This window comes from Gekko japonicus, unplaced genomic scaffold (assembly GCF_001447785.1).
Source record: "Gekko japonicus isolate JY-2015 unplaced genomic scaffold, Gekko_japonicus_V1.1 scaffold442, whole genome shotgun sequence".
Taxonomy (NCBI): domain Eukaryota; kingdom Metazoa; phylum Chordata; class Lepidosauria; order Squamata; family Gekkonidae; genus Gekko; species Gekko japonicus.
In genome coordinates, this window is record NW_015174288.1 from 1,103,508 (window position 1) to 1,131,311 (window position 27,804).

The 27,804-nt window shown below is 43.9% G+C and overlaps 1 protein-coding gene across 1 annotated transcript in view; it reads right to left on the reverse strand.

Moving 5' to 3' along the window:
• Positions 1-27,455, reverse strand: part of RHBDF2 (rhomboid 5 homolog 2 (Drosophila)) — a 49,333-nt gene extending 21,878 nt beyond the window's left edge. Inside the window, exons 1-9 of the mRNA XM_015424000.1 lie at positions 27,310-27,455; positions 24,037-24,164; positions 10,841-11,030; positions 9,859-10,071; positions 8,386-8,514; positions 6,743-6,873; positions 3,331-3,537; positions 1,155-1,266; positions 632-706 (exon numbers count right to left, since the gene is read on the reverse strand). Of these exons, the coding sequence (XP_015279486.1) occupies positions 632-706; positions 1,155-1,266; positions 3,331-3,537; positions 6,743-6,873; positions 8,386-8,514; positions 9,859-10,071; positions 10,841-11,030; positions 24,037-24,164; positions 27,310-27,441 (1,317 nt within the window). The 5' untranslated portion in view covers positions 27,442-27,455. The remainder of the gene's footprint in view (positions 1-631; positions 707-1,154; positions 1,267-3,330; positions 3,538-6,742; positions 6,874-8,385; positions 8,515-9,858; positions 10,072-10,840; positions 11,031-24,036; positions 24,165-27,309) is intronic.
• Between the last annotated feature and the right edge of the window lie 349 nt (positions 27,456-27,804).

Below are 27,804 nucleotides of genomic sequence, written 5' to 3' on the forward strand. Positions count from 1 at the left end.
GCTAATGAGCTGAGCTGTCAGGGATGTGGCCTAATATGCTAATGAGCTTCTGCTGTTGGGTGTGGCCTATTATGCTAATGAGTTCCTGCTGGGCTTTTTCTACAAAAAAAGCCCTGGGGATATCAAATTCCAGCTGAGACCAAGAGTTCATCTCCAGACTACAGAGAACAGTCCCCCTGATGAAAACGGATGCCTTGGAGGGTGGACTCTATGGCATTGTACCCAACTGAGGTCCCTCCCCTCCCCAGGCTCCATCCCCAAATCTCCAGGAGTTTCCCAACCTGGATCTGGGAACCGTACCCTCCATACCCCACCAGTGGCCAGGGGGGACAGAGAAAGACAGCTTTCTTGAACTTCAGATTTTACTGGCTGATACAGTTCTTTGGCCATTGCAAATGCAAATTAAAAAGAGAAAGAAAGAGAGCACATGCGCACGGGGATATTCACAGGTCACACCAAGAAACCACCCTGAGCCTGCTTCAGCGGGGAGGGCAGGGTATAACTTGAATGAATAAATGAATAAACCAACATCCAAAAGCACTTTGAATAATGCATACTGTCTCATCCTTAAAAATGAAGGAATTCCATCCTCTTGGGAAAGCGCAAACAAAAATGGAAGCACAGCCTTTACCGAACTTGGTCCAATCCAGAAGTTCTCTTGCTGGATGTACTTCACACTCTCATAAACGCCTTTGTTCCTCAGTACCTGCATTGCCACAAGAGAAATTCCTATATTAGGTTTCAGTAGCAAACAACTTAAGAAAGGGGTCCTATTGGAACTTGTAAGGCATTGGGAATTATTTTTCAGCTGCAAAGACAGATTCAAGGTCAGGGACTGAATTTGGGCACATCATATGATGCAAACAGAGCTACTCGCAAGCACCTTTAAGAAGTGCACCACTGAAAGATGTCTTCACCAATTCAACTTTCAAACTGACCTCTGCTACTTTTGCTGAATTGAGTTTTTCAACTGCCTCACCGCATTTGATGGATTCTATCAAACAACCCTGGCTGAATTTGTGTAACTTGCTTATTTTGTTCTGTTTGCAGAAAACTCACATAAACTGGATTTTCTGGTTGCAGAAAAACACCCAATTACCCACTATCTATTTGTATATAGCAAGCAGAAATTAAATAAGTAGTATTAAACTCACAAGTGCAGTTGTCAGGTGCTGGGCAAAGCCAACTGGAGCAATCCCATAAGTGCAAATGATCAGCAGGGTGATGATGATATGGACAAAGGTGATCCAGTAGGTGAAGTAGGGTCTATTATGGAGAAAGGGAGAAAAAAGTCTGTATGCTGATAAGAACAGCCCTGCTGTATCAGACCAGTAGTCCATCCCAGACTCTTCAGCCTTTCCTCATAGGGAAGGTTCCCCATCCCCTTAATCATCTTGGTTGCCCTCTTCTGTACGTTTCCCAGCTTCGCAATGATGTTTTTGAGATATCGTTTGAGATATCAGAACTGCACCCCAGTATTCCAAATGAGACTCTACCAAGACGAGCACTTTAAGTAATATTGTATGATTGTTTAACTGGTTTTAAATGTTTTATGCTAACCGGCTATACTATGCCGGCAAACGTGAGCCGCCCTGAGCCCGTCCGCAGGGAGGGCGGGATATAAATATAACTAATAAATAAATAAAACCATAGATATATACAGGAGCGTTACCCTATTGGCCATTCTGTTTTCAACTCCTTCCATAATAGTCCCCAGCATGGAGCATGACAATACCAGTAGCTCTAGGCATGTTAGATCGGAAGAAGGCTTTGCCTATGCTATTAATCTAATACATACAGAACTCAGGACAGGGAAGAAGTGCAAGACAAGTTTTTAAACAATGCATCCCCTCAAAGTTTGGATATATGGTGCCGCTTTGCAGGCGAAACAAAAAAATAAAGCCTGAGGCTGAACTCCACTGTGAAATTCCCCCATTTACAACAACCAGCTTGGAGCCTGCAAAGAGTCAAGGGCAGAGGGACTATTTGGAAATCTCACCATCCGATTTACTATGAGATACAGTGATAAAAAGATGAATACATATTTAAAAAACATGAATCTAACTAATTGTTTATATAGCTCTCTAGAGTATTCACAGATCACTTAACATACAAGGTGGTCATTACAACAATTTTGTAAGGCAAGCCAGTACCAGGGGTTTCCAGATTCATTGCTCAGCCTTTTAGCCACTATGCTCAGCCTGTTAGCCACTATGCTACCCTTGATCAAAACTCAGCAAAACAAGGGAGGGAAATGAAAATTTGCCAGGAAGGGAAGATGCCAGGAAGGGGGTTCCACTGGATCAGAGGAAGAGGGTTGTGGGGAGAACAGAAGTAGGCTCAGCTGACCTCCACTAGCTTCCTGGGCCCAGCACCCAGATGTCTCTCTCTGCTCTCTCCCTGCTGGGTCCCAGCGTGTCCTCCTTGGCTGGCTCCTGAGCCTCTCCCTTTATACCTCCCCCTCCCTCTGCTGGACATGCCCCCCATCTAGGACATGCCCCCTGTATATCCGTGGAGACTCCTGAGCTGGCGTGTCCTGGCTGGCTTTGCCCTGTTGCCACCCTTCCCCCTCCAGCTGGGGCTGGGGTTGCCAAGCTGCCGTGAGGCCACTCCTGGGGCCTCCTGGCAGACCCATGCACCACCACTTCTCCGGGCCACCAGCCCTGTTGCCACCATGATTGGGCTCGGCCGGCCCAGGGCCTCCTGGCTCCTTCTCTCTGCATGCTGGGGAGGGGCGGCTGCCGTGATCGGCACCTGCTACACCCGGCCACCTCCAGCCGAAACATCTTCAGGAGGCTCGCCACCATCATTGTCACCTCTGACCTCCCACAGGTACCCAGTGAATGCTTCAGGGTTGGTGGGGCTCTTGCTGGGTGGTGGGCCTGTTTCAGGAGCTGTCTCCTTCCTCCTTGGCCCCAAGAGCCCAGTGGGTAGGTGGGCAGCCGTTGCAGCCTCACTTGCTCCGGGGGGGGGGGTCTGCTGTGGCCAGTCCGGGCTGCACCCGGACAAATACAATGGTACTAACAGACAGACATGAAATAAAGATCAGCCAAAATGGAGGGGGGGGTGGAGAAGAGAGAAAGACATAAACCAAGCATCACTGGTGTTATATTCTTTGAAGAGGACATTTGAGGCTTTTTATCCCTGCTGTCCTGGTTCTGAACAAATTTACAATGACACAAATCTCATTCTAGCAGAATGGTCCGGTGGTCTAGCGGTTTAAAGGGAGTGCAGCAAGGGAGTCTTCCTCCAATTCTTGAATTTCCCTGCACTAACACCATAGGAAACCCTAGATTGACCCAAGTCATGATCAGTATGTGGACTTCCTACCTATGGCTGTCCACGATCTCCAACTGAGACCGCACCACACTGCTGATGCTCCGGCGATATGTCCTGTTCAGCCACTTGCCCACCACTCCCAGGCCATAGTAACGCTTCTTGCGGTCAAAGGCAAAATGTTTCACTTTAGAAGCAATCCGGGTGCCCCTCTTTGGGGCATCTACTGGAGATGGCACAACTTTGGCAGCACCTGCATGCCTGCAAAAATAGAAGGAACCTGCTCTATTAAAAGTGTGAGGGCAGCATGGACACATAAGGAACTACTTCCTGGTAACAATTAAAATGCTTCCATCTCCCAACAGGTTAAAATTGCAGTGTTTTCCCCATCTAAATGTTACTGTAATAAAATACAGGCAAACAGATTTGGGTTTTGTTTTGCCTTTCCCCCCTTCTTGGTGTGGGGGACACTAGGGAGAAGTCTCAAACTCAGTATTAGCATTCATTTGAATCTGATGAAGTGAATCGTAAACATTATGCAACAATACATCCATTAGTCTTTAGGAGATGGCCATGGCTCAGTGGCAAAACATCTGCTTTGCACGCAGAAGGTCCCAGATTTTGTGCCCGGCACCTCCAGTTAAAAGGACCAGGTAGCAGGTGATATACATAAGACCAGGAGTCATTTCGTAGAAAAAGAGGAGCAGGAGCTCATTAGCATAACTTATTTGCATATGCCACACCAGAAGTGTGTCAGAAGGCAACACCTACCGCTCAGGCTCCACCCCAAATATCTCCAGGTATTTCCAAACTCAGATTCAAACCTAGGTCTCCCAAATCCTTGTCTGGAACACTAACCACTACACAACACTTCATGGGGCAGCGGCTGTTGAGCAGTAGCAAGCAGCTGGGCCTGAATGAGTTATGCAAGTTGCATGGTGTCAAGTTGTCCAGTGGCTGCTGTCAGGCCTGACATGCTCTCTCCCCCTACGTTTTACTGACAGAAACAAATGCTTGAAGGCTGGAAATACTGCTGTGGTTGACAAACAATGGCCACTGAGAGAATTTCTTTCATATAGCTACAGGTGCTGCATCTATTATGGGTGAGGGTTGACGCAATATATTTTCAGCTGCCATCGATGATGGACGGCAGTTGGCTAGGTACCTCCCTACTGGTCCGAATCAGAACAGAATCAGAGTTGGAAGGTACCTCCTGGGTCATCTAGTCCAACCCCCTGCACAATGCAGGAACTTCACAAATACCTCCCCCACACACTAACTTCACAAATACCACACTCCCAGTGACCGCTGTTCCACACCCAGAAGATGGGTTTTGGCTTGCAATGAATTGAGTATGTGTCCTTTGATAAGCTAGGGGCATTTGGCCTCAGCCCTGCAACTGCAATGGGGAAGAGGACAATATTAAGCTACTTTATGGGACTGTTTTGAAAATTACTGACAACATGTGCCAAAGTGCTTCAGGCACTTCAAGGTGTTTCCTAAATGCCGAGCATTTATTTTTAATCAAGATGGAAATAGGACATGTTATGGTGAAAGAAGTTAGTGATACAAGATCTTTCCTTACAGAACCCATGTTGAGTCTGCCTCAATAGTTCTTGTTCATCAATGTGCCTAGTACTAATTCTTTCCTTAATTACAGTTTCCACTGACTTACCCAGTACTGACGTCGGAGTGACTGACCTGTAATTTCCCAGATATGCTCTGGAACCCTTTTTAAAGATGGGGGTGACATTACCAACCTTCCAGTCCCCTCTCCCTCTCTCTCACACACAGAGAAAGAGAGAGCTGCCTGGAAAGCTGATCTCCTGCACCTTCTTGTTTGAGTGGTGGATAAGGAAGTTGGAGGAGGGCAGCGCGTCCATGCCCAACAGCATTCTGGTCGCAGATAGGGCAGCGCAGCTTGAGTGAGTCCCCATGGTTGGGTGGCGCTGCGCCTCCAGGCACTGGCGGCAGAAGACGTGCAGGCAAGGCTGGATGTGGAGGCGCCTGGACAGGGCGCACGAGGAGGAGGACGATGACAAAGAGCCCCCACCACCGCCTCCCCCCCCCAGACAAATTGGAGGTCTGCGAGGAAGACGATGAGGTGGATGAGTTGGGGAAGATGCACAGCGGGCAGATCTGGAAATCTGACTAGAGGAACGAAGCCATTGGGAAGGGTGGGAGGGGAGAGGAGGGAGTGGGGTGGTGGCACAGCACGTGCACACTACAACCTAGCAAGATGGAACTATGAACTATGGCTGGCGATGGAGACCCGCTGGCTGAGGCCTGGTGAATGGCAATAATGAGGTGCTGCCGGGGGAGGAAGCAATGGGAGTTGTAGTACTTCTGTCCCGGTCACTGGTTGGTGACTTTAAGGCTCCTAGAACCAGGAGATTGGACCGTGGGGGTGGGCAGGGGCGTACCTTCTGTTTACTTTACTGCAGGAATGTCATTCCGGGCCGTTCCGGCTCAAAATGAGCCCTGCATAAGACCTCTCCCTGAGAATGCAGAGCCACTTCATCTCAGAGAAGAAATACTTGACCTTGGTCTGACCCAGCATAAGACAGCTTCAGTGTGTCTGTTCATGTTTGGAAGCAACCGACAAACAGTTACTCTCTTGGAACTGATCCTTGACCACTTGATTGAAACACCTAATCCTTTCTAGGAACAGATCACATGGTCAGAATGTTCAGATGCTGTTCAGCAGTTTGGTAATTTAGGTTTTTTAATATCTATGTAACAAAAGATGCAAAGATCACATCATCCTTATTTTGATTCATTGTCTGACTATTTGTTTGAGTGCAATTCAAATAGATAGTTTGACATTTAAAAGCTAAAGATTTTGGGGTACAGATACCAGATAGGCCCCTTCCTCTGGTATGAATTTACCCAGATGTTGAACTCTTCTACTAGCATGGGCCTGCCCCATGCTCCATCTGCTGTATGCATGACAACCCATAACAAAACCTTTTCAGTGGCAGCATTAGGGCTATGGAATGCCCTGGCCTAGGGAACTCACTGGGCACCTCCCAAGATGGCCTTTATAAACAAAATGCACCTACGCAGTCTAGCTTTTATTTGATCTTGTTTTATGGGTGTTTATGAATTTGTAAGATTTGTCTGTTAGATTGAATGTTTTATGTTTTAATATTATCTGCTAGATGGTTGATATCACTGTATAGCATTGTAGTGTTGTATTATAGTCACTTTTATCATAATATGTTGACGGTGTAAAGCTGTCTTGAGGGCGCATTTTATTGAAAGGCAGAATACAACAGTTTTAAATAAAGAAAGTCCTGCTATATTGTGAAGCAACAAAGGTTCCCTACATATTGTACGTCTGGTTTTGTTTCTCCATAATCCTGATTGGTCATGATTCAGACAAAGCCTAGATCCAAATGGACTTTCTAGAAGCATATCCATGTCAAGATCCTGGTTCCATTCTTAACGGGGGCCCAAGACTCACTGAAGTGGCTGCTCAGCCTCAGGTGATTTGCTTTCTCCTAGCTGAGGAAGTCCTCGGAAATATGTTGCAGAGAGGGGTGGAGATTCAAACACATCATCTGGCATGGAACACATCTCCTCATGTGTGTCAACCTATGAGAGAAAAAATATAGATACCATCTTGTAAGCTAGACCATGCCAACAAATGTTGTAGTCTCAGATGGCAGCTCAGCTTAGCCATCATGGCCAAAAGACATAGCAGCTTCTATGAAAATCATGAATTATGGTAGCACTTGATGGATAACATGGGAATCTTATGGTCTGAGAATAAGGACTTTTTGCATTGTGTGGAATTAAATATTATTTAGCTCAGATGGCAATGGAAAAACTACATATGCAATAGGTGGAAAGCCACAATAAAATAAAAGGTTGCTTTTTAAAAAATGCAGCTTTCTAGAAGATTATCCAATGAACATTTAGCCTGGGAAATTTGAGGGGCAATGAAAGGAAACCAATGCTGTGCTATACAATATAAAAAACAACATGTCCAATGAAATCAGAAGTGGGAAGGAGGGTGCCTGCAATCATACAACAAGGAATGTAATCATTCCAGACTTGGGAGAAAATGGAATGTGTTCAAGGACAAAGCATTTTGACAGTGGCTACAGAATCTGTTGCGACCATCTGGTGGCAGCCAGTGAGGAACCCTTCTCCCATTACCTTCATGGCAGAGGAGCTCCTGCAGGAGCCCCAACCCTGGAAAGAGCAACTGTTCAAAACTGGGGAAAGGCTTGTGTTGGGAGCAGCAGCATGTACAGTACCACACCACTGCAAATCGACATGACTATGCCCCTTATGTTATTCTGTACACAGAGTCAGTGGAGGAGTCAAGCAATTCATAGGAGCACAGCTTGCTCAGGACAAAGAGTCACTCATCTTTGCTTTGAGACAACTGGAAGGTTTTAGTCTTTTAGTGGCTAAGCATGTTACCAAATGGGAAGAAAGAGTCAGTATATGTGGACAAACAGCTGGGATTCTGCTGCAGCCAATGGAGGGCTCTTGTTGAGAACTTGTCACTTGCCCTCTAACATATTATATTATGAACCAATTTTGAGTCCAGTGGCACCTTTAAAATCAACAAAGGTTTATGCATACCTTGAATAAGCCTTTGTTGATCTTAAAGGTGCCATTAGACTCAAAATTTGTTCTAGGGCTTCAGACCAACAGGCCTGCCCACCTGGTTATATGATATTAGGTGCACTGAAATCAGCACCTGTAGAAGGAAGTGGGTACTGAGGATTCCCACTTAGGTGAGATTGCTGGCTTGTGAGCAGGAAACCTATGTACATCACTGTACATGAATAAACGTCTTTCCTGTGATTAGGAACATTTGAAAAAGCAGCATTCCTGACCACAGGGAGGGAACCTGCACAAGCACACTTCCTACACATGTAGGCTCATGCTCATGAGCCAGTAGACTGCATGTCAGCAGGCGATGGGGACAGAGTGCTCTGGCCAACTCCCCCTTCTATATGCTCTGATTTCAGTGTGTGTAGTGGCATGGCTACCGTGCTTCCCCATTAGAGATTAATGGAAGTGGCGGGTCCCTAAAAAGGTCTTGGAAATCATGATAAGGGAAAGGAATAACCATGGAACCATGCTTGCCTTACTGAAGAAAGAGGAGTCAAACACATCCATGCCATCCACCACATCATCATCCAGGAGGCTGGGATACATAAAACTCTGCTTATTGCGTCTTCGCTTGGGTATGGAGGGCTCTAGAACTGAGCGACCCTTTCAGGGAAAGGAAAATAAAGCAGTGAATGGCCAGGTTCAAACACCTGATATATTAGGTTTCATCGTTCCGCAGTTGTCTTCTGGGATTCACCTGGAACACGACTTTGTGCTGCCTTTTAAAAATGGCATGTTGCGTCAAAGAACTTGGATCCTCTATGCATGCACAGCTGAGACAGCAGACCGAGTGACTGTAGGCCAAAATAGTTGCAGCAGCATCTTAGTTCTTGGCCAACAGGAGCAAGTCTGTTTGGCTGGGCTGCTTGCTGGATATAAGCCCATTACACCACTCTGGTTCTGAATATCAGATGTGCTGATTTGCACTACAAAATTAACTGCAAAAGCCTCCCAGGCCAGTTGTCCCCAGCCCCAACGCTGTTAAACTTCGTCTCTGCCATGCAGCTGCACCATCTGGGGATGGGAGCTCTACCCACTTAATGGCCCAGGCTATTAGTACCATCTCAACCAATGCTACCTCTAAGCTGCGGAGTCTCGTGAGCAAAGATTCTACTTTGTGAGCTACTGCCATTAATCTTGTGAGCGAGCGATTTGGCTACTGCATAAGTTAGTTTGCTCTGGAGCCATCCTTCCTGAGCTAAGACAAAAATGTGTGAGCCAGAGGCTAAACAAATCTGAGCTAGCTCACACTAACTCAGCTTAGAGGGAACTGCTGCATTTTTCACAAATCCTGATTTTGAAACATGCAGATGAACTATAAATTTGATATGCTACACTCCAAGAAATCTCACTTTAAAAAGGGTATTTATTACATATAACTAAGGAAATTCTGATTGAGACCAACATTCCAAACCAACTCGACTTTAAATCGCTTAACTGCTGTATTTTAAAAATGAAAGGATAAAGCTAAGAGAGATCAATATGCATGGGATTTTTAAGAATACCAAAGTCAATAGTTCTCATGTCTACCAAAAATCAGATTTGGTGTAAATTTAAACTGTTTTTTGCCAACTGAATTTTCCAGAAAAATCACGATGATGTGCCAAGCTCAAGTTTGCTTCAAATACTTGTCACAGAAGCTACCAACAAGTCTGTGGTATTTTCCCCCCACAGTGAATACTACAATGGCTTTACAATGCAAAAACATGGGGAGAGGAAAGTGTCTGGACAAACCTTCACATTGCAAAGGTAACCAAGCCATAAGAGAAGGATGAAGAGAGCATTTTTAATCAGCATTTTACTTTCATTCCATTTCTTACACACATTTAACATTCTGTCTCCATCCCTACCAGCCCCTGTTGTAACCTTCCACAGTATGCAGCAAGGTGACAATGGGGGGGGGGGAGGGGGTAAAGAGAAGAGATGGGTCCTAGAAGAAGAACTCACTTTGATTAATGCTGCAGCTGCCCTGAAACTCATATGGGCAACAGATTCCCTTTTTCTGCGGGGCACATGGGTGCAGCCAGACCGAATGCTGCTGAAGGAGGTCAAGGAGATGACACCAGGGGTCAGCGGGGGTAAGACAGGATGCGGGGTGCGAGGGCGATCCACCTCATCTGGGTGCCGGAAGGGACGACCTCGGGCCAAAGGGTCCACAATCTGAAAGACCAATGAGTGTCACAGTTACGGAAGGAGATTATTAGTTTCATTCACATATTTCCCCCACAGTGAATACTACTGTCAGGTCTCCCAGTTCTCTCCACAACACACTTAAGCAGTAGTAGTTTATTGAGATATGCTTACTTCGGGAAACTTGTTCTGTCAGAACTGGAAAAACACGTGCGAAATCCACAGGTATAAGCAAAGCAATTAACACCCCACATCTCAAGCATACGTCATCATCCAGCCCCTAAGTCACTAGGGCAACCCTGACAGATATATGGTGCCTCACCTAGTCTACCATGGCAGAAGAGTCTCCAAGGTCAGCTCTTGACCTATGGGAACTGGCATTGGGGCACAGTTTAAAGAAATGGTTACGGCTGCTAGAAGCATTCACTCTCAACACCGCATGCACTCCCCTCAGGAATTCCTTCCCCCCAATATTATGACAAGCAGTGAAGTGAATTGCAAAGAAATGAAACTAAGCTTGACAACTACAATGGCTTTACAACGCAAAAACATGGGGAGAGGAAAGCGTTTGGAGATACTTTCACATTGCAAAAGGCAACCAGGCCATGACAGAAGGATGAAGTGGCATTTTGGGCAGAAGACAGTCCTGTAACCTGCCTGACCCACCACACCCTGTCAGTTTTATCTTCAAGAGGGGTACAAATCCATGTTTGCCACAACCAAACCCAGCACTCTGGCCACTACATGGTGCTGGCCCTCATGGCCGATTAAGTGAAAGGCCACACATAGGGCTGCTTACCTTAGGCATCTTAGGCTTTGGGGACTCTGTGCCTTGGAAGGAAGGCACTTCTTGGCTGGGCAGCTCCATTTCTCGGTAGGCAGCTTTGAGTTTTCCATACCGCAAGCTGCAGTGCTGCAAGCTTTTGCGCTGCCAGTGCTGCCGCTTTCCTTCCCAGTCGCTGCTGACTCCAAACCACTGAGCCGTCCCTCTGAAGGGGGAAAGAAATCCAGACGTTAAACCAGCTACCAAAACACTGCTCCCCCCTCCCCTGTAAGTAAATCAGAATACTTCTAGAGAACAGTTCATCCATCCACCAAGGCCTTTCCTGTGGAAAACTTCCACTGACTAGAAAGCGCCCCCCCCCCGGGATGTGACAGGAGCAAAAGGCTGGAGAAAGGTCTCTGAGGTTGTGATGTAGGGGCATGCATTAGCTACCTCCAGCATACCATATAAGTTGCCCAACCATTGAATGCTGAACCAAGAAGCTGGTTTCTGAGAGAAAATTCTTGCCCACAGCAGAAGCACCTGGTTTCATAACACAGGAAACCACACCCTCAAAGCTAGCAGAGAAAACATGACATTTGCGAGGGAAAACAAAATTATATTAATCCAGCTATCATCAAGGCTTCAGGACCTTAAAGAGAAAGTTTGGAACACAGACACTCAGGGCTCTTTTTCATTCAGAAAAACAAAGTTAGATGTGGGAGTGAGGAAACACCTTTGACTGTGGGGACTGTTTTTCCACCAGCACCATTTCTGACAACTGCTTCAAAACTGGTTAGATGAATGAGTTGCTGTTCAGTATCCAACCTCTTAATTGGGAGGGGGGGGTTATTTCTTTTGGCAGCCAACTCAGGAAGCTGTGGCTTGAGTACCTGGTACTCACACATTCTCTTTCAATATCTCATGCACCTTGCAAAGGATCCACAGCTATACGTGAAGCCCTCCCTCTGATCCCACCATTCCCTCTGTTGCTCTAGTGTCAGTCCACCTCCCAAACCCCTCAAAATTGAAAAGTAACTGAAAAGTAACAGTGTGAACAAAGCTTCTTTTTTAAAAAATAAAAAGCTACATGTCTTCATCACCATATGTGCACCAAAGAAACATATGCTATTGATTGACTTCAGCTTGTAGATATATGTTTCTGCAGTGTATGTAGGGATGAGAGAAGGACACACGGGCTACTTCACATTTTGCAGCACATAAACAAGTACATGGAAGATATATTGTTATTTCCATGTGTGAAGGACATATATTGTTCAATATTCTGAGTAAGACACAGGTGAAATACAAAAACATGTTTTAAAGCAGTTTTTGGCAAGATAAACATGGTCAGAAATCAGAAGCTACATACCGAAAAAGGGACAACATTTATATTTTACAAGCACAAGACCATTTACAAAAGTCATTCTCTGGCGGTCCAGGAGTGGACTAGTCCTCACACTGGGGACTGATGACTCCTCCTGCAGCAGGGTCGGTCTTCAAGACTGATCCAGTAGGAGGGAGGGGCCTATCCCCCTGGACTGGTCCCAGTCTTACCGGCCCTGCTACCAGAGCAGGTTAGGCTCAACAACGCTTCATGGAGCGCACTGATCCAGATGCCGTCATCGCAAGCAACCCAGGAAAGCCAGCGGCACAAAAGGAAGCCTGGACAGTGATCGGCAGCAACAAACAGCAAAGGGATTGCTCCTTCACGCTGTGGCAACGGTGACGACTGCAGGCGACTGCAGGAGGTGAGCCAGTGGTGCTGGGCAAACCCCGGCAGCCATGGCTTCCACAGACTCCTGCAGGCCCTCTAAGGCCATAGAAGAACAGCTGAGTCCGCGAAGGTGGCTGAGATGGCATCGTGCAACCCACCGCACATCTCAGCCACAGGACCCTGGCAGAGACATTGGAGGATTTGAACAGCTGGGAGCCTCACCCAGCAAAACCTCAGTAGGCACCCAGTGGTTCGAGGGAAATGTGGGCAGCTTGGGGATGTTGGGGAGCCCCCCCCCTCCCCAAGCACAGAAGCTTGGTAGGAGGGTGGTTAGAAATATTTCCCACCCTTCTCTGCCCACAGTTAAGGTCCTCCACAGAACCAGGGAGATCACCTTACTGAACTTAGTCCCCAATAACAGATAGAGCCACAGAGGACTATGGAATAAGTGTGTGTGGGTGGGCGGGGAATGGTGGGGGCCATTTTGTTGCTCCTTGCCTGAGAAAAGTATTTTTGCTTTCACTTTTCCAGGTGCCAGTATTACAAAATGGCTGACAAGGCTGGCCCAGCTACTTTCCAGATGAAAGGGAGCCCATCGTCTGAATGTGAGCTGCCTGTGTTTTCTGTATCTCTGTCTTCCCAAAAGTATTTAGGACAAAATGTGGACCTCACCAGGGAAGAAGCAAAATCCAACTTAATGCAATGGCTAAAGTTGGAAATGTGGAAAGAATTCAGAGACATGATGCAGGAGGCTGCATCATCTAATATATCCCCATCCAGGGGAAGACAACATGAAAAACCCCAGAAACAAAAGAGAGACAGACACAGCAGTAATTCAGACTCACCTTCTAGACCCAGAATAAAGAGGCGAGAACTCTCAGTAACTAGGGAGTGTAGTCCTCAACTGGATGAGCATATGGGAGACTTTGACTCTTCCACCTCCTCCTCAGAAAAGGAGGAAGGAGAACTATCTGAGGAAGAGGAAGAAGAGTTGCCTTCAGTACAAACCAGGCTTTTCCCACAGGAATTGTACACACATCTGCTCCCTAAGGTTTTGAGAACATTAGCAATCTCCTCCAAACCTAAAGGGAAAGATGAAGCTGACACAGAATTCCAATCTGGCTCAGAAAAGCTCATGCCAAAACTCTCTACACCACAAGCAGGGATCCCTCTCCCAGCAGCCTTCTACAGTATTATGAAAGCAAAATGGGAGAACCCCACAAAACCAAAGGCAAATCAACATGTTTTTTCAAAATTCTATTCCATGGTCCCAAAAGCTACCAAAAGTTCCCGTTGACAACCCTGTTACTAACCTGTCTTCTAATTTGGTTCTTCCTATGGAGGCAGACAGTTTGTCTAAGGATCATTGTAATAGACAGGACAAACACTCCGCAGAGACTTTGAGGCATCATCTTGCTCCCTGAGAGCTTCTACGGCTGCATCTCTGTTTGCAAGGGTGGCGTATGCATGGGCATCCAACCTAGCCTCTGCTGAGAGTGCTATTCCAAAGGAAGTAAAGGATGAGCTGAAGAAGATTGCCCTGGCAACGGTGTTTGCTGCAGATGCTACTCTTGATGCCTTTCAGCAATCAGCAAGAGCAATGGCTTGCAGCGTGGCAACCAGGAGAAACAACTGGCTTAGGAACTGGGATGTTGCCTCATCGGCTCAGGCAAAAGTGGCAGCAGTTCCATTCCAGGGCACAAAGCTGTTTGGTGAAGGCACTGACAAATACTTAGTGGAGGATAAAAATAAAAATAAAGTTCTACCTTCAAAAAAAAGGGAATTTAAACCCAGGAAAATTGTCCAGACCAGCTTTCTTCAGACCCTTTAAAGGGAACTGGCAGCACAAAGTACGAGACAACAAACCCTCTTTTCCCAAAAAGGGTAATCAGGGAAAGAACTTTAGAAAAGGATCTTCAGCATGACTACGCCCACAAGATGGGCTCGGTAAGGATAGGAGGCCAATATTTGGCCCAACATTGGAGGGAGATGGGAAATGACAACTGGGTAATAGACATGGTATCAAAAGGTTATGCCATAGAGTTCAACAAAATTCCTTGATGGCGTTTACTCAAGATTTCACAGAACCCATCAGTGCAGAAACACAGACTATTCCAAGGGGCCATCCAATATCTTTTGGAGATAGGGGCCATAGAAGAGGTCCCCCACACCCAAAAGAATCAGGGAGTGTATTTGGTTTTCTTTATAGTGCCAAAGAAGAACGAAGATGTCAGGGCCATCCTGGACCTGACATGGCTAAACAAATGGCTAAACAAAGACAAAGAAGTCCACGATGGAATCTCTGAAGTCAATTCTATCAGCCATTCGGGAAAAGGGCTTTATGACATCCATCCCCATAAGGGAGACACACCGCATGTTTCTACACTTTCTGTACAACAACAATCACTACCAGTACAGAGCCCTGCCATTTGGCCTGAAATCCTCCTGGTGGTACTGATTGCTCATCTACATCCACAGGGGATCTCACTCTTTCACTATCTAGTCCAACCTGGTAGTACATGATACTCAGAGAGCATAGATTTTTAGTGAATATGGAGAAGAGCAATTTACAGCAACCCAATTAACACATCTGCGAGTACAAATAGACACTTTGAGGGATAAGGTGTCCGGGGAGAAACAGCAAAAGCTCAGGTCTCTGCTCTTGTAAGTACTGGCGAAATCCAAGGTGGAAGTAATTATGCTGGTCAAACTCCTGGGCCATGATGGTCTCCTGCCAGGAGGTGGTCCAGTGGTCCAGATTTCATGCCAGGCCATTACATTTCAGTACCATTTCAATAAGTCATAGCCTGCAAAGGTCATATGTTGATTCACATCCCAGGGCAGTTATTGGAGGAACTTCAGTGGTGGTTGGGACTCGCCAGTCAGAGACCCAAAAAGTTTCCTAATCAATGCTCCCTCTAAACTGTGGAGTCTTGTGAGCAAAAATTCTACTTTGTGAGCTACTGGCATTAAAGTTGTGAGTGAGTGATTCGGCTACTGCAGAAATTTGTTTGGCCTGGAGCCATCCTTCCTGAGCTAAGACAAAAACCTGTGAGCTGGAGGCTAAAAAACTGTGAGCTAGCTCACACTAACTCAGCTTAGAGGGAACACTGGTCCTAATGACCATGGATGCGAGTCTCTTGGGTTGGTGGGCACACAATCTGGGCAGAATGGCACAAGGTCTCTGGTCTCCAGAGGAAATGTCGAGGAGTATAAATTCCTTGGAACTCAGGGCTATCATGTTGGGGGTGCTAGAGTTCAAGGATTTCCTGTCAAACCAACACATCCTGATTCAAACAGACAACATGACAGCGAAAGCATACACCAACAAGCAAGGAGGGAATTTGACTTCCGGTTGCAGTGCAGCACAGCGGAGGATCGCGCTCCTGCCGTTTCGGGTATTCTTGCTTCGGATAAGGGTCCCGCGTTCCTGGAGACTCTCCCCGCTTCTCAGGTTGAGAGTGAGGTGCAGGGGAATTCACTTGGTAACCCCAGACCAGCAGCAGCAGCGGGGGAAACCAGTGTTCCTGAAGATCCAAGCATACTAGAAGCTCTCTGAAAGCAACAGCTGTCACTACTGGATTAAGGGTGAGGCTAGCGGGAAGCGTAACAGTTGAACTCCGTGCCAGAGAATCGTCAGGCGACAGCAGATGTCTTTGTTTTGGTTCTCTGGACCTAATGTCTCCAACTAGACGTGATTGCAACATTCTCAATTTTTTGGTATCTTTTTTTGACTTTTGTCTTTGGAACATTTGGAACATTTGCTATTACTTTCCTTAAAAGAGGGAAGATAAGTTAATTGTTTTGGAAGTTTGGCTGGATCTTGAAACCCTTTAAATGCTGGTCTGGAAATACATCTAATTTTGTTGCTGGTTTTGAAAGCACAGATTTACTTATCTATGCTACTCTACTTTAGAACTGGCCAGCGTGAACTTTGCTATATATATTGCCCTCTTCTTTGAGTGCATGAACTAAAAGTTACTCCTACTCATGTTTTCTTAAATTTTGCATTTGAGTTGCTATGCTATCTTTATTCAGTTGAGGGTTGTTAAGTAAAAACAAAAGTTAATTTGCTATTCTGTTCTAATCCTTTTTTCTTGTTTCTTTTTTCTTGTTTGTTGTATCTTGAATTTATTTACTAACTGTAATTTTCCTTAAGAAATTGGAAGGGTGTACCTTACTGATTGAATGATATTGAAAGTGATAATTAATTATCAGGCTGTGTCTAAATGCTTATTATTTAGAAGTCTTGGTAACTTGCATATATAGTGAGAAATTGTTGTCTTTGATCATTCTTCTACAATTTAGGGAACTGTTGGGACCAAATAAACGTTCACTGGGTGCCCCTAAGTCAGTGACAACCAGTCTATCGGCAGTGGCAATGAAGGATCTTCAAAACTTAATTCAAGACACTATAAAGACAGCCTTAGCTCAGGCAGTAGACCCGATAAAAGAGGCAATGAATGAAATGTCGCAACAACGAATAAGTAGAATGGACAATTTACAGAAGCAACTAATAGAAAATAATCACTAAAATAACAGAACAAAATAATATAATTCAAAAGACAGAAGAAAAGACAGAACAAACGGAAGCTAAAATTCAAACAATTGACACAAAACAAATTGTGATAGAACAAGAACTCATTAGAATTCAATTGGATAAGGCGGCATTCCAATTACGCTTTCAAAACGTACCTGAAGTAAAAGATGAAGACTTAAGAAACAGAATGGTATAAGCCATAGCTGAATATATAAAAGCTGATAATCCAGACAAGATCTTGGAAGACATAGATGTGGTATACAGAAGAAACTTGGTGTATGCCAGGAAAAACCAGATTCCCAGAGAGGTACCCATGAAATTCTATAAAAGATCAATAAGAGAAGAAATTCTAAAACTTTTAAACAAGACCCACTGTATATAGACAATGCAGAAATAAAAATATTGAAGGAAACTCCCTGGAGAATAAGAGAGAAGAGGAAAGATTATCGGGAATTGACTTTGACACTGAGAAAAAACCAAATTATGTATAGATGGATTGTCCCAGAAGGCTTGTTCTTCCAATACAAAGGAAACATATTTAAAATTAATTCAACAGTAAAGGCAGAAAATTTCCTTAAGAAGTATGGCCCAGATATCCTATTGGATGAAGGAGAGTTAGAACTGTCTGAACGAGAGGAAGAAGAAGAAGATTATGACCCGCAAGGAACAGCGGCAATAGCGAAAGAAACGCGAACTACCTCAGGGGAAAGTGCATCAACAAAGACTGGCCTAAGAGCTCCCAAAACATACACAAGGAAACAAAAGAGAGAAGAACAGGCTAAAGAACAACAAGCAAAACTGTAAGATGGAGAAGAAAAAAAATAAAAATAACCTCAATCAATGTAAATGGATTAAATATACCACAAAAAAGGAGGAAGATTTTCCACCAACTGGGGAAAACCAATTCCGACATTATATGCCTTCAAGAGACCCACATTAAAGAAGCAGATCAGAAACATTTATACTTTAAAAAACTAGGCATAGCCTTTTTCACTTCAGACAAAAAAAAAAAGAGGCCTGGCAACATATGTAAAAGAACGGGTGCAACCTCAATTAATTTATATATCTAATGATGGAAGAATTTTAATAGTACAAATATTAAGGTAATTAAAAAAGACACTTTTGATTAATATATATATGCTCCCAACCAGCATCAAGAAAAATTGTATAAATGATTACAAGACCTGATGAATAGATTTCAACATGATGAATTATGTATCATGGGAGACTTTAATGTGGTTTTTTATAATAATTTGGACAGAAAATCAACGTAAGAGAAAAATAAACGGGGTGATCAATTGCCCTGATTATGTTATGAACTAATCGAGGAGGATAACCTAATAGATGCTTGGAAAGTTAGGAATCCGTGTAAACAAGATTACACATTTTATTCTGCTAGACATGGTTCATGATCCAGGATAGATATGTGCTGGGTCTCGGCATCAATGACAAGAGATATTTTAGAAGCAGAAATACTTCCAGCTTCCTTTGCTGAACATAATCCCATAAATCTGGAATTACAAGATATTCCGAGAAAGTTCAGATGGATATTAAATACTTCAATACTTCAATACTAAAGAATGAAAATTTTATAAATCAAACCAAAAAAGAATTTCAGATGTTTTTTCAAAAGAATATTCAACCAGGAATTACAATGAATACAGTTTGGGATGCCTTCAAGGCATATGCAAGAGGCTTGATGATCAAAGATGCAATAATTCAAAAAAGAAAAAAGTACTGTCTATTAAAAGAACAAAGAGGTCAACAAGAACTGGAAATGAAACAAGATTTAAGTAATGAACAGAATAAGAATAGACTTAATATTTTACAACATCAAATGAATTGTTTATTGACCCAAGAAATAGCGAGGAAAATACAATATGCAAAACAAAACTTCTTTGAAAACGCCAATAAACCCACCAGATGGCTGGCGTATAGACCACGCCAAGAGACACAAAAAAGAATAATAAAAGCACTTAAGGATGAAGTAGTGGAATTTAAGAACAAGATAGAAGATATAAAGAAAATTGTAGAATCATATTATCAAGAACTATACAAAAATGTGCAAGTGCTGCAACAGTCAATTAAGGACTACTTTAGTAACCATGAACCAACATTTTTTACAGAGAAGCAGAAAAAAATCTTAAACCAACCAATTACAATGGCAAAAGTCACTGAAGCTCTAAGAAAACAAAAGAAAGGGAAAACGCCGGGCCCAGATGGTTTTCCGGCGGAATTTTATCAGGTATACGAAGATCAATTGATAATCCCCTTAAAAATGGTATGTCAAGAGATTGTAATCAAAGTAGAGATTCCGCAATCCTAGAAAGAAGCTTTGATATCTTTAATTTATAAGCAGAACACAGATGAGACAGAAATAAAAAAATTACAGACCAATCTCTACTAAACGTAGATTATAAGATATTTGCTTCTAAACTAGCATTAAGAATGAGAAAAGTGTTATCGGAGATGATACATTCAGATCAAGAGGGCTTCCTTCCAAATAGACAAATATGTCAGAATGTAAGTTTAATAGTAAATATATTAGAATATTACGAGGCGCATCTGGAGAAGCAAATGGCATTGATCTTTTTAGATGTGGAAAAAGCTTTGATAACATATCTTGGAATTTTTTGCTTGAATTATTGTTAGTTTCCAGGTCAGATCTGAATTTTACAAAATGGTGAATGCAATTTACAAAGAACAGAAAGCAAGGATAAATATTAATGGAGATTTATCTCACATGATTGGAATACATAAAGGTACTAGGCAGGGCTGTCCCCTGTCACCTTTATTGTTTATTTTGACTCTTGAAGTTCTAAATGATCAAATTAGAATGGATAGCCAAATCAGAGGACTAAAACCGAAAGGTCAAGAATACAAACTCCTAGCCTATGCGGACGATTTGGCTTGTATTTCGGAGGAGCTTCATGACACAGCCATTAAGTTGATTTCGGCCATACAAGAATATGGTAAAGTAGAGGGATTGAAAACTAATCTTAACAAAAAACTAATATGTTGGTTAAAAATCTGACTAAAGTACAAGCAGACCATTTACAAGAACAAACGGGAATAGAAATACAGAAAAAGATCAAATATTTAGGAATAAAGCTGACTAACAAATCAAGCTCCCTAATGGAAAATAATTACAACAAACTCTTAAGAGACATAAAGAAAGATCTGCTAAAATGGAATGATTACCAACTATCCTTTATGGGAAGGATATCTACGATTAAAATGATTATCCTACCAAAAATGCTATATCTTTTTCAAACGATTCCAGTGATAAAGAACTTTAGTTACTTTAAAGAGCTTGATAAAATAATGTGCCAGTTTATCTGGCAAGGCCTAAAACCAAGGATTAAACTTAAAATACTGCAAGATATAAAGATTAGAGGGGTCTTTGCCCTTCCAGATTGGTTACTATATTATAAAGCATCAGCCTTGGCCTGGATTAAGGAATGGATAAGTCTTAAGAACAATAGACTTTTGAAAATAGAGGCTCATGATTTGCTTTTGGGTTGACATGCATTCACTGGGTATGGGAAAGCCAAGACACATAAATATTTTGAAAAGTACTGGCTAAGAGCCTCCCTATTAAAAATCTGGGTACAAATTAGGAAGCGTTTTTATACCAAGACACCAAGATGGGTGGTGCCTCTAGAAACCCGTACAAACCCTAATCTATTTCAAAAGGAAAATCTGGATAGGTATCATGATTTATTAGATAGCAAACAAGACCTTAAAAATTTTCCAGAGCATAACTGGTGGCAAAATATTCAAATTCAATCTATTTTTTTAAAAGATAGGCTTCCATGATGATTTCTTATAAATTGATAAGATTTTGTTGTTTACAAATCAGAAATTCATTTAAAAAATGTACGCATTGCTGCTGGAGGATAAAATGCTTGATGAAGAAGTCAAAAATGTCATGATAAAATGGGCCGAAAACTTAGGCCTTACTATTGACCTTGAAGACTGGTCCCAAATTTGGGAAAAGAGCTTAAAAATGACTAGAGCAGTACCATATAAAGAAAACATCTACAAAATGTTCCATAGGTGGTACATTACACCTAACTTACTATCAAAAATGGATCCTAACTATTCTAATCCTTGCTGGGAATACCAGGAAAAAACAGGAACTCTTTACCATATGTGGTGGAAATGTGCTATAACTAAACCTTACTGGATAGGAGTACATAAAATTATTCAAAAAAGTTTAGAAATCTCTGTTCCTTTTACACCAGAACTCTTTCTGTTAACCATTCCGCCAAAAAAATGTCGAAAAGAAGATCTACATTATATATTATATATTATTATTTCTGTGAGAATTTCGTTTGCAAAATACTGGAAGAAAACAGATTTACTGGATAGAACAGAAATTATAGCTAAAATATTGGAAGCGGCTGAAATTGATAAGTTCACTTTTTATTTAAAAGTCAAAGTTTTATAGTTGGATAGAAAATCAGGGTAGAGGAAACTACAAAAGATAAGAAAGATATATGAGGCAATAAACGTTTAGTCTCTTAGTAGTTATCAAAATTACAATGAAATAAAATTGGAGCAAGCTAGTATAAAATAATTTTTAAAAGGATATATTTAGAATCTAAGCAAGAAGCAGTAGCTTAGCTTCACTCTAGTGTAGTGTTTTTGTGATATTTGTCTTTGTATGTTTTGGTATGTCTATGTGTTATTCTCAAAATAAAAAAAAAGAACTTGGGGGGAAATAAACAAGGAGGGACAAGGTTTCAAACACTACACTATGAGGCTTGTGACCTAGTATGTTGGGTGGAAACCCATCTTCTGTTGCTAAAAGCCATACATGGACAAGGCAAGGACAATGTGTTGGCAGACTGGCTGAACAGGGGATGCTTGGACCAGTCAATGTGTAGACTATGCCCACTGGTGTTTCAACAAATTCAACACAAGTCTGGGGAGTTGGAGCTGGACCTGTTCGCCACAGCTCAAAACAGGCAAGTGATGAAGTTCATGTCCAGATCAAGAGAACCCCAAGCCATGGGAGTCAAAAAATCTCAACTGTGAGTGGCCAACAGGACTCCTGTATGTGTTTCCTCCAATACAGCTGATTCCCAAAGTGATTCAAAACTTGGTGGAAGAAAAAGCAGAGCTGGTGCTGATTGCCCCCTTCTGGCTAAGGAGGGCATGGTTTCAGGACCTGTGTGCTCTGTCGGTAGAGAAACATTGGAGACTTCCTCTCCAGAATGAACTCCTGACTCAGGGCATGACCCAACACCCACGGCCGGCTTTGCTCAACCTCACAGTTTGGAGGTTGAGTGGCAACAATTAGAGGGCTTGGGGTATGATGGCAGAGTTATAGACACCATCTTGGCATCCAGGAAAGGATCCACTAATAGAGCTTACAATTCTACCTGGCAAGTCTTTCATGCCTGGTGTTTACAGCGCAGATTGGATCTCCTCAAGGCTTCGGTCGGGGACGTCTTAACCTTCCTGCAAGAAGGGTTAGATAAAGTGCTAAGAGCCAGCACCCTGAAAAGGCAGGTGGCTGCTTTGTTGGTGGTCAGGGGGTCTAAGAAAGGAAAGTCATTGACTAGGCATCCCCACATTAAGTGTTTCCTGAAAGGGAACACGCTTCTGAAACCGCTTCCAGTGCATAGGTTTCCCACATGGAATCTCAATGTAGTCCTCAGGGCTCTTTGCAAACCTCCCTTTGAACCCACGGCCTCATGCTCATTAAAAGAGCTTTTATTTAAGACTTTGTTGCTAGTGGGGGTGTCATTGGCATGGAGAGTGTCAGAGCTGACAGCCCTGTCAATAAACAGGGAACTCTGTGTGTTCCTCCGACCAGACCCAGCATTCATTCCCAAAGTGAATTCCATGTTTCATAGGGCGGAACAAATTGTTCTACCATCCTTTTGTCTGAACCTGATGTGGGACAAAGAAAAAGAATGGCACTGCTTAGATCTGCGTAGGGCTCTGAGCTATTACATAGATAGAACCAAGCAGGACTGCAAGTCAGAAACTTTGTTTGTATCCTTCAGGAAGTTGTTCCTAGGGCAACAGGTGTTGTCCTCCATGCTTAGCAGGTAGATTAGGGGGTGTATAGCTATTGCCTACAAGACAAAGGGTTGGAACCCTCACAGGGAATCACAGCACACTCTGAAAGAGGGCCAGCCACCTCAGCAGCATACAAAACTTTCCCATCCGTGGAAACGGTTTTCAAGGCGGCCACTTGGAAGTCTGTGCATTCCTTCACAAGGCATTACAGAATAAACAAACTGGCCTCAGCTGAGGTGGCTTTTGGGCACAGGGTTCTACAGCATACTATGTAGAATGGGAACTGGAGGACCTGCCCTGGGGCACACTGCTTTTTTACATTTACAGCATGCGGACTGGCCCACTCCTAGATCATCGGAGAATGGAAGATTTGGATTCACTTACCGTGAAACTTCCTTTCTCAGTGGTCGGGGAGAGGGACAGTCCTACCCATCCAGTTAGAGAGAGGGCCTGCGAGTTAGGAGGTGGAGCTGGAGGGCTATCCACCTCGTCAGGGTGACAAGTTCTCTTCTCAACTCGTAGGGCTGTACAAATTTCTTCGTTAAAGAGTGTGTGTTTGTTGTCGATGTTCATGAGTTCTGGGTTGCAAGAAGTGTTTTTACAGTGGGACTGACCAGTGGAGTCTACGGCTTGGAGACGGCTGGGGCCAGCCCAGGGGGATAAGCCCCTTCCCCCTAATGGATCAGTCTTGAAGACTGACCCTGCTTCAGGAGGAGGAACCAATCCCCAGCATGAGGACTGTCCCACTCCTGGATCACTGTGAAAGGAAGCTTCACAGTAATTGAATCCAAATCTTCCATTTTCTCAGTATGCCAGAACAGAGGCTGCCTTAAAAGCCAGGGAAGAGAGATCAAGGAACACCAGGAGCAACACCTTCAAAAAGAAACAAGACTTTCATCATCAGCCCATATGAAAATGATTATCCAAAGTCCTCCTTACTTGCGGATACTCTGGGTGAGTGAAGTTTGCCTGCGGAAGCCAGGATGTCTTTCCAAGTTGCTGTCCTGTCTTTTCATTCTGGGCTCTTGGAGGCTCACACTCTTTTGATATAGGGTTTTTTGCAGAGGCTAGAAGAAACATTGAAACAATGAGGGAAGATGATGGGAAATAAGAGATTATTCACCATATCAAGGACACAGATCATCCTCAGGTCTGTCCTTGTTACAGAACATCTGTGATACCCCCGCCACAACAACTGCACAGCTTAATTAAGGAGGGAGAAAGACAGAAGAGTTTTCATCAGGCCTTCGGCTAGTATTTTAGTTGTGGTGTTTGGTTGGGAGCGGATGTACCGCAGCAGCTAATAGAATCAGCTGTGATGCAGGAAGTCCCAGTTCAAGTCTTACCTATATTGTAAGGCAAGCCACACCGTCTCAGCTTCAGCCCTCCCTTCTACAATACGTGGCCAATACTAGCTTCCATTAGATGGCTATTTTAAGGATTACAAGATAGCACTGAGTATTTGTAGGACTCCAAATTTTGCCCGCTGCACAACTGACAAGTTGGAGCACAGTGCAGGAGAAAAGAGGGAAGTGTATCAGGGAAATGGTAAGTGGAGGTTTTCCTACTATTCCCAATGTAACATTCATGGGTTGCCTCAACAGAATAGTAACAAACAGTTGCATAGGGCAGATGTTTACTCTTCTGTTATGGGGACACTCTCCTTTCTCAAAGGAAGGATTCAGGGACTGCCACCACTGGAAGTGGAACATTTGGACAATTTGTCAGGCTGCATTTCAATAAAATGCAGTGAAGATTATCTGCAATACTGGTTTTGAGGGAAGCAGAAGCACAGTCTTAGATATAAGACTTAAACAAACACCTAAATTCAAAATACTTAGACTAGGAATAAAGTCCATTGTGGAAATAAATACAACGGTATCTAGAAAGAGGCTCTGGGCGGATGCCCTGGTCTTGGGCACTCAGTGTCCATTTGCTGTGGTGACCTCAACAGGGTATAATGTCACAGAGCTTATCATTTTCTCCAGGGGAACTGATCTCTGCCATCTGAAGAGCGTGTGTACTTCTGAGTGATCTCCAGCCCTCCCCTGGAGATTGGCAACAATGTTTCCCCAGGAAGAATTGGCTGGCTTGGAGGGTAGCGTCTATGGCATTGTACCTGACTGAGGACCCACCCCTCCTCAAACCCTGCCCTCTCCAGGCTCCACCCCTCAAAACTCCAGGAATTTCACAACCTGGAGGTGGCAACCCTATCTCCTTCCCAGCCAACCATCACCGTACAGTTTTCTGCCCCTCTGAATTCAGATTTCCATCTCCTTCCCACTCCCTGTAGCCTCTACCTAGGAAAAGTACAGTCTTTATCCACAGTGGGGACCAAAGCAGCTCACATCATTCTCCTCTCCCCCTTTTGATTTGCACAACAACCCTGTGAGGTAGGTTAGACTGAAAGTCTGTGAGTGGTCTGAAATCACCCAATCAGCTTCCACAGGAAGAACCTGGGTTCGGCAGACCCTGCTCTGAAGCACTAACTGCTACGTCACACTGGCTGTCTTGGGGGGGGGCACCTCAGCAGGGTATAATGACACAGAGCCCACCATTTTCTCCAGGGGAACTGATCTCTGCCATCTGGAGAGCAGTTGTAACTTGGAGTCATATCCAGCCCTCACCTGGAGATTGGCAACAATGGTTCTCCAGGAAGAAATTGCTGGTTTAGCGGATGGAGTCTACGGCACTGTACCTGTCTGAGGTCCCACCCCTCCTCAAACCCCATCCTCTCCAGGCTCCACCCCTCAAATCTTCGGTGGTTCTTGGTTAAACTGCAACTCACATTTCAATGACAGATCATGCGAAATGCCGGTCTGGATGAATCACAAGCCAGAATTAAGATTGCCGGGGAAAACATCAACAACCTCAGATAGGCAGACGATACCATTCTAATGGCAGAAAGTGAAGAGGACCTAAAGGGCCTCTTGCTAAGAATGAAAGAGGAGAGCGCAAAAGTTGGCTTGAAACTCAACATCAAAAAAACTAAGATCATGGTATCCAGCCCCATCACTCCTTGGCAAATAGAAGGGGAAAACATGGAAGCAGTGACAGACTTCACTTTCCTGGGATCCAAGATCACTGCAGACGGTGACTGCAGCCATGAAATTAAAAGACGCCTGCTCCTTGAGAGAAAAGCTATGGCAAATCTAGACAGCATAATAAAAAGCAGAGACATCACCCTGCCAACAAAAGTCTGTATGGTCAAAGCAATGGTAGTCCCAGTAGTAATGTATGGCTGCGAGAGTTGGACCATAAGGAAGGCTGAGTGCCAAAAAGCAGATGCTTTCAAATTATGGTGATGGAGAAAACTCTTGAGAGTCCCTTGGACTGCAAGGAGATCAAATCAGTCAATCCTAAAAGAAATCAACCCTGGCTGTTCCCTGGAAGGCCAGATACTGAAGCTGAAGCTCAAATACTTTGTCTACCAAATGAGAAGGGAGAAGTCACTGGAGAAGACCCTGATGCTGGGAATCATTGAAGGTAAAAGAAGAAGGGGACAGCAAAGGATGAGATGGTTAGACAGTGTTATTGATGCAATGAACATGAAATTAAGCAAACTCTGGAGGACGGCAGAAGACAGGAGGGCCTGGTGTGATGTGGTCCATGGGATCACAAAGAGTCGGACTTGATTGTGCGACTGAACAACAACAACAACTCTATGGCATTCTATTCAGCTGAGGCCTCTCCCCTCCCCAAACTCTGGCTTCTGTAGACTCCACCACAAAATATCCAGGAATTTCCCAACCTGGAGCTGGCAACCCTAGTCAGGACTGGCCCAACGAATTCCCCACAAAGGCCTGGAAAGGGCCTCCTGCCTTTACCTTTTTACTGACAGAACCAAGCTTGATTGCCTACCAACAGCCACTGAGGGAAAAGTTAGTCCCACAGGAGCCAAGCAGGAGAAGTTTCTTCGTCAGGAGAGACAATAATTTTGGCAGTTTATTCTGTGAGGGAAGAATGTCCAGGCTGGCACTGGGTGGGGGAGAGGAATGGACCCAGCACCCAGCCAGTGGCAAACGAGTACCCATGAGTGGCGGTTGATGGACCAATGGCGGATGGAGTGCACAGCACAGCCAATGGGAGAGCTGGAAATGGCCAATGCATTAGGGTAATTATATATATCAGATGCTCTCCCTAATTCTTCACCCCCACCAAATAACCATGGAAAATGAAAATGCTAATAAGCATTTACATAGTAATTCATACCACAGTTCGGCTGGTTTCATCCTCTGCTTCCACTGGTGGGATCATGATAGAGAGATTGGGGGGCTTTTTGCTCTGTAGGCGGCTGCTGCTGGTGCTAGATTGGCTGTTTCCATTCTTCTCAACACCTGCCATGGTGGATAGGATGAATCAGCCTGGGAGGAAGAAATAAACAGAGTTAGGATTCTGCAGACCTCCTTGAGCCAACGCCAAAAAAATAAAACAATTAGCTCAAACTTCCCTAATGTCCATTTTAATTATCACAATTCCTAAGAACAGTTGCACATGAGATGCACCTGAGATGTATCAGGAGCAAATACAAGTTGATTAAGAGGAAGCAGAAGCCTCATTCTATGCCGAGAACTAATTTAGAAATACATGAGCTGAAAGGTTTCAGCTAACCTATATGTCATAACTTGTTGCAATTTTTAATTTAAATCAGTGTCTCCCCAATTTCCTGATTTTACCAAGTCAACAAGGTGGCTCACACAATTATAA